The sequence below is a fragment of the Neoarius graeffei genome, chromosome 6 (assembly GCF_027579695.1).
Source record: "Neoarius graeffei isolate fNeoGra1 chromosome 6, fNeoGra1.pri, whole genome shotgun sequence".
Classification (NCBI taxonomy): domain Eukaryota; kingdom Metazoa; phylum Chordata; class Actinopteri; order Siluriformes; family Ariidae; genus Neoarius; species Neoarius graeffei.
In genome coordinates, this window is record NC_083574.1 from 52612354 (window position 1) to 52627422 (window position 15069).

Here is a 15069-nt window from a genome sequence, read left to right on the forward strand (position 1 = left end):
CATATTTAAAAATCATCACCCCAATTATAGCAATGTCATGTCAGAGAAAGCTTGGTTTGAATTTTAAGAAATGAAAGTTCAGGGTTTTTTTTGACGTAATTCCGTTACTGACTTTTCTTTCCTCGTAAAAGATTTTGCATTCAGAGTTAAACATAGCCAATTTTTCTATGTTTTTTAGGGTCAAAAGATACCCCATACAGTGTGAAATTTTTATTTAATACCATTATCTCGAGTACTGCAACTAAAAAAAAGCCCACATTTTGCTGTGAATGTAATTCTGTTCCCGAAGAACTACCCAATAAAACTTTCTATTATCTTCCACACTGGTTCAGATCTGATACCCACGTGCATACTTCTTTAAATGTACACTACGAGTGATGTACGCAGTGTTACAGCAATTCCTGTACTTTACTGTTAATTAATTAGACCGTTCTTGTCAGCGTACATAGGTCACGTATTTGACGGCTCGTCCGTTCGTGCTACATAAGATGTTCTTTATTTAGCCTGAACTATATAAGACTCGAAAGTGTCTAAGTGTGAAAAGAGAAAGCAGAAGGGATTAGGAGTTTGGAGAGGAGAACAGAAGAAACCCTTGAGGAGAGAGCAGCCGAGGTATTAGACTGCAGAGCTGCAGCGTCAGATCTGTTGTGTGGTTTGTGAAAAGACACACAAGACGCACGTTGTCCCTTTATTCATGATTCATTTATTTGTTTATTTTCAACTGTACTAGTTTTATTGCAATCTGGTTAATTCACATTTAAAAAGCAGACATCATCCAGTTGAACTGAAAATCAATGATATTCATTTTTACAACAACCATAAGGCCCATGAACTGCAAAATTCCATCAAAACCATTATGTTTTTGTCAATTTATGTTTTTTGTCTTTTTTTACTGTAATTAGAAAAAAAGGAAAATATATATAACAATAATAATAATAATAATAGAAAGGAGAAAAAAAAGATATTACGACTGGCAAGCATTCACAACACAGCACAAGTACCTATTTACTGCAAGAAATAAAAGGTACGAAAACAAAGAGGGGGGAAAAAATGCATTAAAGGAAAAAAAAATGGCACCAATGAAGTCTACAATAAGCAACAGAGGACATGGTAAGTGAAGTGAAGCATTTCTAGAGACTAAAATCATAGACAGATGGAATTTCTTTTTTCCATTTTCTCTTTTGTTCAAAAACAAAACCAAAAAAAAATCATAAAAAAAATTAAAATGCACAAATGGGAAGCAGGGACGATAAAAAATACTGCACGTAGAATACCTTTTTCTCTTCTTCTTCTTCATCTCCTCCCCCTTCTCCTTTTCTTTTTTTAATAGCATATCCCATTAATATTCGTTCCCCACCGTTCGTAATAGCTGCGCCTGGTGGCGGAATCGTTAGAGTTTTACATGTGAGTAGCAAATGACACTTTGATTGGCTGTGATGTTGAAATGGGCGTCCCCCACCGGGCCTGGGTTGGGGTTCCGGGCTGAACCGGGAGTCCTGCGGGGCTCGGGCTCACTGCGCGTGCTGGCTCAGTGTGTGGTTCTGCACAGGAAGAGAAAAGAACCCATGAGGAGAGAAATAATAAGCTACGTGCCCACATCACCACCCCCTCCCTCCATCCATCTCTCTTTCAAGCCACCCGCCAGGCTTCTCTGTCCATCTTAGGGCCAGCACCCCCTCTTTGATAAGGGAGTACCTGCTCTCTAGCCACATGTGTGCCTTTCTTTCTTTTCTTCTCTCTCTTTTTCCTTTTTTTTCCCCTTTTGCCTTTCATATTATGCAAAGCTCATCACACATCGAGAATCTTTAAATACACACATATTCTTTATTCCTATTTCCCAGAATGGTAAGAAAACACCATATTATTTATGATACATTTTTAATATTTTATTTATTTAATATTTGCTTTAAAGTTCCTCTTGTCCATGCCAACCACAGGAAAAAAAAAACAGTTTTGTTTATTTGGATGTCTCTTTTTAAATTCATATTTATGAATATTTTAAAGCATCATCTCAGTACCTTATGAGACCCACATTTTATGGGCCCTTGAGTGCAGCGTGTAAATTTATAATCACAACGAATCACACCTCTGGTGGACCGTATTTGTGCTACAATTATGCACATGCCAAGGCTGATTAAAGAAGGGAAAATGAGCAAGAACACAAAGTGAACCAACTCGGTTCAGAATGGTGCACAAGTTCATCAGTGGATCATAAAGGGTTTAGCCCGAATAGCAGCAGGAAGTGCAGGGGCGCAGTGGACAGTGGGTTTCTCTCCAGCTGCACCATAAACCCAATTCCCAGCGAAGAATGGACATTCATTCACATTTCCCTCTCAAAGCTGCTTTACAAGATTAATCTCTCTGAGAGACAGAGAGAGATTTGCGTTTTTCCGCTGTGATATGAGGAAATATAAAGCAGCAAAAAGCAGTTTATGGCTCTTATCTGAGGATACATATTTTTGTAAATGACTGCTGGCACGAGGGCCATGTGGTTTCAGAAGAGGGCCATGCCACTGGGTCTTAAACCTCAGACCGAGGAGTGTTCAAGCCATTTGGTTTGTCTTTCTTTCTGATCTCCTGCTCCTCCAGCTTAGAGAAGAGCAAAGAAGAGAGGACAAGATGGAGGGAGGGGGCCCTCTCCAGCATGGAGCCGTATCTCTCTGGGAGCCACTGACCCCATTATGAGAGCAAACCACTTTTTAGCGCTGCGTCTCTTCGCCTGCATTACCGTCCCCTTACAGCAGAGGTCAGCGTTGCTTCTAACTCTGCCTGCGTTCCCTCACGACGGGCAATGACGAGGGACAGGGGGAGACAAAAACGAAGGACTGCAGCATCTTGCACAAAAATAAACCATCCTGTCCTGTCGTCAAGTCCTGTCTTTCTAACTGGACTCCAGGACAGCGGTGGTTCAGCGAAACTAAACGGCCGTGGGTTTATCTTAGGGTTCTGTTATCGTAATACGTGCGAGAGGTTTTAACTGCGGAGTGATCAGAGATAATGATGGAGGAGAAGAACGCTACTTTGTGGGAAAGTGCATACTTATGTACGTCACGTAAAATGAAATGTGTGAGAAAGGCTAGTTATTTGTTGCAGTAGAAGAGTTTCATACTGTGAGTAATGATCAGATTCGGAGGAATTATTACGTTTCCCTTGATATGTGGTTGTATGAATCTTATACACATAGTGTATGTGTGTCGGTGTCCGTGTGTGTGTGTGTTTGTCCCCCAGGTGCAGTGGGTTGTGTGGCGCGCTATTGATTTGCAGGAGGAGGGATTGAGAGGCAGTGAGGCTCCCTGGAGCCCAGGGTTACACCGCAACTGCAGTGGCCTGATGGAAACTGCACAGTACGAGCAGAGGGAGCTGAGCAAATAAACAACACACATACGCACTCTGACATGAACGTATACGCCGCTGGGATACTACGCACACTTAACACTTTGCACCAACACACACAGTGATCGTCTGAAACAGACACTACACAGACCTGCTCAGCATCAACCTCCAGCAAGGTACATTCTGTCGAAAAAACGCAAACAGAAAACACACATATCCGTGTCAAACATCGTGCCTGCCTGCGTCCATGGTTTGTGGCTGATGCAGAGGCGATCATGCCAGCAACACTTCTTTAAATTAGTTAATCAGTGTGTTGGAACACACACGTTTCTAGGCGGGTTGCAGTTTGCGCTCTTCATCCGAGTGCCTTGTCGGGGGGTAGCGGTATTGATCAAGCCACAGGCGATCGATCACTAGAATAGTGTGTGTCTCTGAATTTGATAATGACTCGCAGTATGACATCAGTGCTATGCAGCTGTAATTGATATATTCTCAGAGAGGCAGAGAGAGCGTGAGAGAGAGAGAGAGAGAGGACGTGTAGTTAAACATTATGGAAAGTGGACTACACTACTCTCCTAAAATCCTTCAGTACATCCATCGTACTTTCAATACAACAGTCGAGCAGGTTGAACAGCTTCATAGGCATCGTGCAAATTCCATAATTTCTATTTTATGTACAACAATTACCACAAATACGATTCTGCTATGGGCGGTACGGTGGTGGAGTGGTTAGCGCTGTCGCCTCACAGCAAGAAGGTCCTGGGTTCGAGCCCCGTGGCCGGCGAGGGCCTTTCTGTGCGGAGTTTGCATGTTCTCCCCGTGTCCGCGTGGGTTTCCTCCGGGTGCTCCGGTTTCCCCCACAGTCCAAAGACATGCAGGTTAGGTTAACTGGTGACTCTAAATTGACCGTAGGTGTGAATGTGAGTGTGAATGGTTGTCTGTGTCTATGTGTCAGCCCTGTGATGACCTGGCGACTTGTCCAGGGTGTACCCCGCCTTTCGCCCGTGGTCAGCTGGGATAGGCTCCAGCTTGCCTGCGACCCTGTAGAAGGATAAAGCGGCTACAGATAATGAGATGAGATGAGACGATTCCGCTATGTTTCCTTGTACTGAGAAAACAAACAGAAAAACTGTTTACTCAACAAGCGTCCCAATAACTTTCGCTGCTTTTCTCTTGCCTGAGGTAATCGCTCAGACGCTCAGATACGTTACGTAGACAGTAAGCTGACCCCCCCCCCCCCAGAATATCCCTATAATCCTGAGATACGACCTGCTTGGGTCTTCACAAGAATCTCCCCAGTTTTGCATGGCTGCGCACAGCTACACTACATCTGCACCAAGTGCTCAGCGTGGCCACTGCTGTGCTCCAGCAGGGGGGATGCCCACCAGGTAGAACAGCCGCCTCCACCCCCTCGTCATCACAAGGACTGGGGGGGTGGTGGCGGCTGTGCGCTTGGCAGAACAGCCCTTCGGAGCTCAGTCAATATCTACGCTGTCATTGTTTTCCTAAACTGGTTATAAAAGAGAGGCTAAATCCTGCGGAGCTGCACACTCCTGGGAAATATGGCCCAGTCCCATTACTAATGCAGAGACCGCCAGACTGCTGCGCCCGCTAAGGGGGAGGAGGAGAGAGGGAGACGAGAAGAGTGGGAGACGGAGTGGGGGGTGGTGGAAGAGAGATAAAGGAAAATCAAATCTGCGTTTCCCAACACTGCCGCTTTTCACATATGAGCATGTGCACGCAGCCGGACCGGAGCTGCTGTCATGTCACTTTCAATCAGGCCTCTGTGCGCACGTGTATATACTGCAGGGCCCCCAGCTCCTGGCTCTGTGGTGCCCTCTGGGGACGGTGCAGTATCGGTGAGACTAATGTGTTGGCTAGCTCTGTTCAAAGAGAAAAAGATGGAGAAAGAGACAGACAATGCTGTGAGTATATTGGAGGTATTGTCATGATAGCGTGAGGAGGAAGTGGAGATGTGGTTGGTGTCCAGTAAGTAAACTAGGCCTGTCACTGGACTTCACTGTGATATGAGGGTCTCAGAACATAAACACACACACACACACTTTCTGTACAGTATGCTGTAGACACTGTTTGACCAATACTGTTCACATATAATACCTAGAAAGGCACTCGGTAGAGTTTATACCTCCGCCAAGCCATATATTCAAATTTGCATCAAAATAATCAATTGTTCCTTGGCCACTTTCCTCAAAATTTCATCGAAATCCGTTCACTAATTTTTGAGTTACGTTGGTACCAGACAAACAAACATACAAACAAAGGGAGTCGAAAGCATAATCTCCTTCAACAAAGTTGGTGGAGGTGATAATAATAATAATAAAAAAGAATATTACCTAACATTCATAATTAACAAACCTAACCAACATCCTTATACACTCACCGGCCACTTTATTAGTTACACCCATCCACCTGCTGGTTTATGCAGTTCTCTAATCAGCCGATCCCTTGACAGCAGCACAATGTATACAATCATGCCGATACAAACCAAGAGTTTCAGTTAATGTTCACTTCAAACATCAGAATGGCAAAAATTGTGATCTCACAGTGAAGTGTGACTTTCTTTCACTGTAGTATGGGTGTTGGTTTGAGCCAGATGGACTGGTTTGAGTATTTCAGAAACTGCTGATCTCCTGGGGTTTTCACACACGACAGTCTCTAGAGTTTACACAGAATGGTGCGAAAAACAAAAAACACTGAGTGAGCGACAGTTCTGTGGGTGGAAACAAACGCCTTGTTGATAAGAGAGCTCAGAGGAAAATGGCCAGATTGGTTTGAGTTGCCAGGAAGGATATAGTAACTCATAGTAACGCTTTACAACCGCGGTGAGCAGAAAAGCATCTCAGCATGCAACAGCAGAAGAACACATTGGGTTCCACTCCTGCAGCCAAGAACAGGAATCTTAGAATTAGAATACAGTGAGTGTATAACCTAATCTTTATCTGCAGTACCTGTAGCATATGTGAGATGCCACAAACAAGAAATACTACGTTTCCCTTAATTGAGAAAAAACATAAAAAGCCTGTTTGCTTAAAACTCACTTATATTGCAAGTCTAAGGCAGCTGTTCTTCCATGAATTCCATCAATAAATGTTTGATATGCATGACACTATATAAGACAAATTTAAAACTACAACCGTAGAACTCGAACACGAAATGTCTCTTTTCCACCAAATCAGTTCCAGTGCTGGTGCTGGTTCACAACTCGTTCAACTTGCGAGCCAGCTGAGAACCAGTTTGCTTTTCCATCGCTCGCGGTGCTAAGGGAAGCCACGTCATTACGTCGCTGTATACGTCGGTTACGTCGCTACGTTTGCATAAACCTTGGCGCGAATATCGAAGCAAAAACAACAAGGAAGAAGCAGCAGCAGCAACAACAATAATAATAATAATGGCTGACTTCGCGTTTGTACAGCTGCTGCTTCTCGTCGCTTAAAAATGGCGATCTTTCGTGGGCTTGTTATTGTTGTTGGTCTTAACAACTCCGCCCCCCCGCTGACATAAGCGGTTCTTTCCTCTGGCCCAGCAGAGAGTTGGTGCTAGCCTGGAACCGGTTTTTCTGGCCCCAGAGCCAGTTTTTGTCAGTGGAAACAGAAAACCTGGTTCCAAACTAAGCACTGGCCCCGAACCAGCCCTGGAACTGCTTTGGTAGAAAAGGGGCAGAAGAGGGGTGTCAAACAAATGACCTGTGTGTTGTTCTAATCCGGCCCGCCAAAGTGTTCTAAATTCAACTCATTCCTGATTTTACTGCAATTCAATTGAAATATTTGGGGGAAAACACAGGCTAGTCCCTGTTATTTCACTCGGGAGCAAAATAGAGCAACAAACCCAGAACCTTAAAATCAGCTACTGATTGGGGGCGTCGTGGCTCAGGTGGATAAGGCGCCATACCATAAATCCGGGCGACCCAGGTTCGATTCCGGCCCGAGGTCATTTCCCGATCCCTCCCCGTCTCTCTCTCTCCCGCTCATTTCCTGTCTCTACACTGTCCTATCCAATAAAGGTGCAAAAAGCCCAAAAAATATCTTTAAAAAAAAAAAAAATCAGCTACTGACAGTATATGCTAATGATATGTAATTCTTCATTAGGAAGTCAAAATGTTGATGCTGTAACTATGTCTCTTTACAAAATAACTAATTCATAGCATTTCATAGCAGCAGCAGGAGTAAATACTTGTGCAGTCAGAAATGCCACGTTTTTATTTGTAAATAATTTAGCAAACTATGTTGACACCCCCCCCCCCCCCCCCCCCCCCCACACACACACACACATAGACTCCCAACAAAATTTCTACATTGTCATTTTGTCTCATGACAGACAGTATAATCCCAATTATTCTATCCACATTCACTGGATATGAGCAATCGCATGCTCTGATTGGCTACTCTACTACTAGGCTATCAGCTCACATACCGTGAGTAGAGAAAAACAAAATGGTGGAGCGTGTTGCTGAACCACGAGGACGAAATAAAAACTCTACTTGAAAACAAAACCCCCAAAAATAAAAAAAAAGCAACAAAATATGGAATAAAAGTCTTTGACGGTTAGAATGTATCTTTTTTTATTTTTCAAGAATTATTATTATCGCATTTTTCACAAATTGCTCCTGTCATTTCACCCGTTTGGTTACATTCTAAGCGGAAATGATTTTGTCGGACATTTTGTATAAAGTTTTTATTTATCGAATTTGCTAAAAATAAAAATGCTCTGTTTCTCAAAACCCAGTGAATGTGGATAGAATAAAACAGTTATTCCACTCAGTCTCATTGTACATGTGTCATGCTCCGCCCTGGACTTCCACTCCGGAGATTATGGATCTCTCAGGCCAGCGCCAATCCAGATCTGGGACGGGAATTCCATCTCCCCTGTATTCACTTCCTGGTTTTAACCGCTGCCTATAAATACACCGTTCTCAGACTCTGACTTTGCCAGAACGTCTTGCTTTGCTGTTCTAGCTGTTTCTGTGCTTCTATTGCGTTTCATGTTTTTTTTGCTCAAGCTATTTTTCTAGTTCATGGTTTTTTGCACTAAGGGTTTTTTCTTGTTTATGGTTTTTTGCTCTAGCGTTTTTGTCCTTGCCTGTCTCGTGTTTTTGTCAAGTTTTTTGTCTCTTTTTCCCTGGACTATTTTTTGTCATTTGTTTTTGTCCCGTTTGTTTACCTTTTTGCCACGCCCTTTTCCCTGAATTAACTCACCTGATTTATTGGATTACCGTCTGTGTTCTGCTTGTGGATCCTTATCTCACCACCCCTAACAACATGGCTTATAGCCACCTCGGCGCTACGCACCTCATCGGCTATCAGCTCATGTACGACTCGATTTTGTGGAATAACTTAATTCCATTATGAAATGCTCAGACGTTATTGGTCTACTAAAGTAAGCAGACTTATATACTTGTAATGTGGCCTAGAATATTACCTAAAATAAGAAACTCCTGTCTTAGGAAGAGCCTGATATTAAAGAAAAAGTCATACCAAAGGGGAAATCCAGGGGGGGAAAAATAGAGAAATTGGGGTTACTTGCAGATTCCTGAAGGTCTTGCAGCGTCAGTGGGCCATCCAACTCACACGACATAACACACAACCACAAAAAGGAGTCTCCTTGCTCATCTCATCTCATTCTCATTATCTGTAGCCGCTTTATCCTGTTCTACAGGGTCGCAGGCAAGCTGGAGCCTATCCCAGCTGACTACGGGCGAAAGGCGGGGTACACCCTGGACAAGTCGCCAGGTCATCACAGGGCTGACGCATAGACACAGACAACCATTCACACTCACATTCACACCTACGCTCAATTTAGAGTCACCAGTTAACCTAACCTGCATGTCTTTGGACTGTGGGGGAAACCAGAGCACCCGGAGGAAACCCACGCGGACACGGGGAGAACATGCAAACTCCACACAGAAAGGCCCTCGCCGGCCCCGGGGCTCGAACCCAGGACCTTCTTGCTGTGAGGCGCTAACCACTACACCACCGTGCCGCCCCAGTCTCCTTGCTGAAAGGATGAATTCTACAGATTTCAAGCTTAATTCACAAAAACCTTTGATTGAAGAATTTTATAAAAACATTCTGTAGAAAAATGTCTTGCCACGTTACTTGACTACCCCAAGAACCAGAATAATGGAATATATTCTATTACAAGCAAGTTTTACGGACACAGGTTTTTCATTCCAGGAAAAAGTTAAAATTCTTGTCCATGGTGCTCACATGTTTACGGAAGCCGTGAGAGGCCCTTCATATAATCTTTTTTTATTCACCTTGTTATCCCGAGATAACGACATAATTAATTCAGGATCTCGAGAAAACAACACAACTAATTCGAGATCTCGAGAAAACAAAACCGTTATTTCGAGATCTCGAGAAAACAAAACAATTATTTCATGATCTCAGCTGGATCACTGTATCTCCGCCGGTAGAGACGAAGCCGGGCCAGTCTTCTGCGGAGGTGCCGCGGAGTAATTTTGAAATTATCCCTTATTAAAAGACTTAATGCAATCTCTCCCTGTGTCAACCCCTGATCAAAATACTGCCTTATTAGGTGATCGATTATTCCAGACATTCTAATGACCAAAGTTGCGTCTATACAGAATGTGAGAAATAGCCCCAAAGTCAGCACAAGTGTCGGCGCACCTGAATGAACCATTTCTCAGCTGTTTACTCGAGATCATGAAATAACTGTTTTGTTTTCTCGAGATCCTGAATTAATTATGTCGTTATCTCGGGATAACAAGGTGAATAAAAAAAAAGGATTATATGAAGGGCCTCTCTCGGCTTCCGTACATGTTCAGTATGACTGCTGTTGATAATCTTGGGAATCTTCTTCTAACATATTTAAACACACATACTCTACATTCTGTGTGATTCAAGAAGCATTTAATAGCTATGGACTGGGGACTGGGCAGAACCAGGAAGAGGAAACACTAAGGTGGGTAGGAGAGAGGGGAAGGGAGGTGGGAGAGAGAGAGAGACAGAGAGAGAGAGCAGTGTGTGTAGCTTTGCTCTCAGGACACAGGCCTGTCCCTCTCTGCTCCGTTTTTAACACAAAATGAAAAATCACCTTTGCCGCTTGGTGCACTTTAGTGTGGCTTATTTTTAGACCCGCTTGACAGTCTTCCAAGGGCCGGAGACTAACAGATGGGCTGTCTTAAAGCTTCATATGCTCTCAGCTCTCACCTCCCAGAGACAGGAAACTCACTTGGGAGTGGGCTACAAATAAACGGCCCCCTGCCCTGCCCCTGGATTCCCTCACCTCACTCTCTCTCTCTCTCACTTTCACGCACTTACACACACATATAACCCAACACTTACACAAGAAGCCTGCACCCAGCCAGGGTCTGTCCATGTCCATGTCCCTGTTCTCCCTTTCTCTGCGGCAGTGTCCTGTTTCACTACAGTGCACCACAACCTGCACATTGCACTCTACCCCAAGGGGACTTCCTCCTGCCCCTACTGTTGCCACTTAATAATGCCGGAGCCGGATTCACACACACGAGTCACTTGTATGACTGATATGCTCTGCTCTACATCTCTAGCAGGCCACACAAACACACAGAGTAGCTAAAGCTATTTCTTTTGTGTGCAAAAATAACAGTGGATCAGATCGCACAGGTGAAATCAGACATCATTTTTTTTCTCCCTCTGACTTGTTTGACACAAAGGAACTGACCTACTGCTGCACATGGTTACCGCCGAGCAGCTCATCTCACACAGGCACACACTGCCCTCAAACACACACACTCCTTAATACAATATCAAACACCTGCACATATAAACGCCAGTGCCTCTGTCCCACACTTGTCTACTGAGAACCCATTTTCAGGCCATTAATCATCCAATTATTCTGAACAAATTAGCTAGCTTAGGGATCTACCTTAAGAAATGTATTTCCGAGTGACTAATAAGGTGGTTTCTAAATGTCAACACATACCCGAGGAAAGACATGGAACAAAACTGCCTTCATGTAAAATACAATTTCCACGTCGAAAACTTACACAAATCACCCTTTTGATACACACGTTTCAGATTCTTTTTTTTTTTTTAATGAAACTTCAGCTTTCCAGCTAAAGAAATGACTGGTTTCGTATCAACTAGGTAATTATTTTTCTAAATATAACTTACTTTTAGTTGTCACTCATGGTCACAGATACTGACTGGGTGTGATTTGCTGGGGGGGATGGTGGGGATCATCCCCCCCTCTGGTTTTTATCTCTGCTGAAAAAAAATCCTCGGGGACAACCCCGTCAATAAAACAAACAAACAAACAAACAAACCAAAAAAAAAAGTTGACATGACAGGCATGTTGTGACACAGTTTTCTCTGGTCTACATTGCACTCACTTTCAAAATGACCCGAAGTGGCAGCTTTGATGTTCACGAACGTCTAGGGTTGCCAACCGTCCCGTATTGGGCGGGACATCCCGTTTTTTGGGTAATTTTAATTTGTCCCGTCAGGGACAGATCCTGCCCCTCACTCCAATGCTGTGGTGTAAATCGCATAATTGCCGTGAGAAGCGCTATTACCGAGAGTCGCGGTCATCTGCGATTTAAAACCATTCACTGTTGCCATATCCTGAATTTTTAAGCTATACTGACAAAATAGGCATCAAATTAAACTAGAGCAGATGGTGCAGCCAGTGGATACAGCCTAACTGTTCGATAAGGATAGCAGATAGCTTAAAAAAAACCCTTCCGAAACAGGATAGACCTCAGCCTATAGAAGGGGAGCTTTTCTGCCTCACTCCTGCCTTTGTGATGTCTTTCTCTCTTCTTCTGCTGCTATGAAGCATTGCAGAAGGTTCTTAGGGTTTTCAAATGGACAGTTAAGCAAATATCAGGGTTTTACAGCTACAGCAAATCATTTTTCAGTTTATGACATTGCCTTTATAAATATGGCCTGATGAATTATTTGGCCAAAGTTTAAAAGAGAAAAATGAGACAATAATATTAGAATTGTTTGTTATTTTGCATTAAGTTACTTAAAAATATCCATTAATTGGTCTATTAATTTTTAAAAGCTCTATTTTAGAAATGAATTTGTAGTGGCCTACATTTGAAACCCTCACCTAAAGGCGATTCGGTAACTATTTTGGGGCGCTGGGGTGCGTGTACAGGGCCTGTACCGGTACTTGTCCGCACCCGGAACAAAGTGTCCCTCATTTGGATATGAGAAAGTTTGTAACCTTACGAACATCCCCAGCAAATAGATAATCAGAGTGTGAACGTGGATTTAGCACCATGAATCACATCCTTACTGATGAGCGCAACAGAATGAATGTATCCACACTGACAGCCTTCTTTTCCTCGCTGTCAATGGGCCAGACGTGTGTTCCTTCCCTGCTGAGAAATTTGCAGAAATGCGGATTAAAGAAGGGCGAAACGCGGCGGATAGCGCACCGACGGGAAAGCAGAAAAGGCCACATGAACTGCGCCATCAGAGCAAACTGTTCATTTAGTATTCATGTATTTCAGTGATTTTCGAGTCACTGTCCATTTAATCCGGAGGGAAACATCACAGCAACGCGACAAGCAATGCGAACTTTGTTGTGTGTTAGTGTTCGTGTATTTAGTCAGAGAGATAGGAAGATGAATTTACTATCTCTGGTTTAGTGTTCGTTTTCATTTAGTGTTATTCATTTGATATCATCGGATGTTATTGAGCTGTTAGCCTATTGTTACCTTAATTTTGTGACGTTTCATGATTAAAAAAAACCCCATCCCCCCTTGTTTTTTTGACAAATCACACCCTGGATACTGATGTACATCATAACATTATATACAGTACCAGTCAAAAATTTGGACACACTTTCTCTTTCAGTGTTTTTTCTTTATTTTATTAACTAAAAGCCAACTTCATATCTTAAAGTAATGATGGATTGTTAGGGTTTTGCTGGGATTCGAACCTGGTTCGTTGGTGTGATAATCCAGCAAACCCCCACTAGGCCACCAGGGGGATGACTCAAATGCAGAGGCGTGAGGCGGAAGTAGAAAAAGAATCAAAAGGTTTATTTAAACTATATACACTATATACAGGGCAAAACAAAAGACAAAAAAAAACCAAAGAGTAAAATCCAAAAGAAAAGCAAAGTGCAAAAATACAAAAGCTAAGAAGATCAAAAAACACAGTACAAAGGAAACTGGAGATAAACATAACAGCACAAAGACTCCGTGACAAGAGGACTGAACTCAGGGGTATAAATAGACAAACTAATTAAGGACACAGGTGAAGATAATTAGGCAATTAACACAAACACAAGACACAGGAACAGTGGCGGCCTCTAGAGGCCAAAATAAACACGACATGAAAAGGAAATAACAGCGGCCTCTAGAGGCCAAAACAGTCCTAGTCCTAACAGGACCCCCCCCTCTAGGAGCGTCTCCTGACGTTCCCAGGGCGATCCGGATGGGCCGAATGGAAGTCCCGACATAGTTCTTTATCAAGGACATCCCGAGCAGGAACCCAGCAGCGCTCCTCAGGACCATAGCCCTCCCAGTCCACCAGATATTGCAACCCGCCGCGGACCCGGCGGGAGTCAAGCAGGCGATTCACAGTGAACACAGTCTGCCCCTGGAAGATGCGGGGGGGTGGGGGGTTCCTAGGGGCAGGGGCATACGTAGACGTCAGTACGGGCCGTAACAGGGAAACATGGAAAGTGGGGTTGATCCTCAGAGTCCGGGGCAACTGGAGCCGGTAGGAGACAGGGTTCACCCTGCGCACCACCTTGAAGGGGCCAATGTAGCGAGGAGCAAGCTTGCGGTTCTCCACCCGCAGTGGAAGGTCCTTAGTGGACAGCCAAACACGCTGCCCAGGGCGGAAAGCGTGTGCAGGTCTTCTATGGCGGTTGGCCTGAGTCTGGTTGGTTCTGGAGGTCTGTATGAGGGTCTTCCTGACCTTGCTCCAGGTCTTGCGACACCGTCTCACATATTGGTTGACCGAGGGCACCCCCGCGTCCTCCTCCTGGTCCGGGAACAGAGGTGGCTGGAACCCGAATTGGCACTGGAATGGCGACAGCTTGGTGGCCGATGACTGCAGGGTGTTGTGGGCGTACTCCGCCCATGGCAGCCAGGTGCTCCACGATGTCGGGTTATCCATAGCCAGGCCTCGCAGGGTGGTTTCCAGGTCCTGGTTGAGCCTCTCCGTCTGACCATTGGACTGTGGGTGAAACCCAGAGGAGAGGCTGGCAGTGGCTCCGATGACCTTGCAGAACCCGTGCCACACTCGGGAGGAGAACTGGGGCCCTCGGTCTGAGACGATGTCCTGTGGAAGACCAAAGACTCGGAAGACATGATTAAACAAAAGTTTCGCAGTTTCAAGAGCAGAGGGGAGTTTGCACAGTGGTATGAAGCGGCAGGCCTTGGAGAATCTGTCAACTAAGACCAAAATGACCGTGTTACCTTGTGACTCAGGGAGACCCGTGATAAAGTCGACTGCCACGTGGGACCAGGGACGCCGGGGAATGGTCAGAGGATGCAGGAGACCCTGGGGACGCTGTCGTGGGTTCTTGGTTCTGGTGCAAACCTCACAGGACAGGACAAATGACCTTACTTCCTTCTCCATGTTAGGCCACCAGAAGCGTCTTTTCAGGAAGTCCAGGGTCCTCCGAGCTCCCGGGTGGGCGGTGAGAGGGGAAGAGTGACCCCACTGGAGAACCTTGGCCCGGGCTTGATGTGGGACGTACAAGAGGCCCGGTGGCCCCGTCCCAGGACCGGGGTCCTGGCGTTGG

General features: G+C 44.7%; 1 protein-coding gene across 3 annotated transcripts in view; it reads right to left on the reverse strand.

The window, feature by feature from the left end:
- Positions 1–691: 691 nt before the first annotated feature.
- Positions 692–15069, reverse strand: part of znf423 (zinc finger protein 423) — a 334445-nt gene continuing 320067 nt past the window's right edge. For all 3 annotated transcript variants that reach the window (XM_060923838.1, XM_060923836.1, XM_060923839.1), the window contains one exon: positions 692–1541. In XM_060923838.1, coding sequence (XP_060779821.1) covers positions 1512–1541 — 30 coding nt within the window. In that variant the 3' untranslated portion in view covers positions 692–1511. The remainder of the gene's footprint in view (positions 1542–15069) is intronic.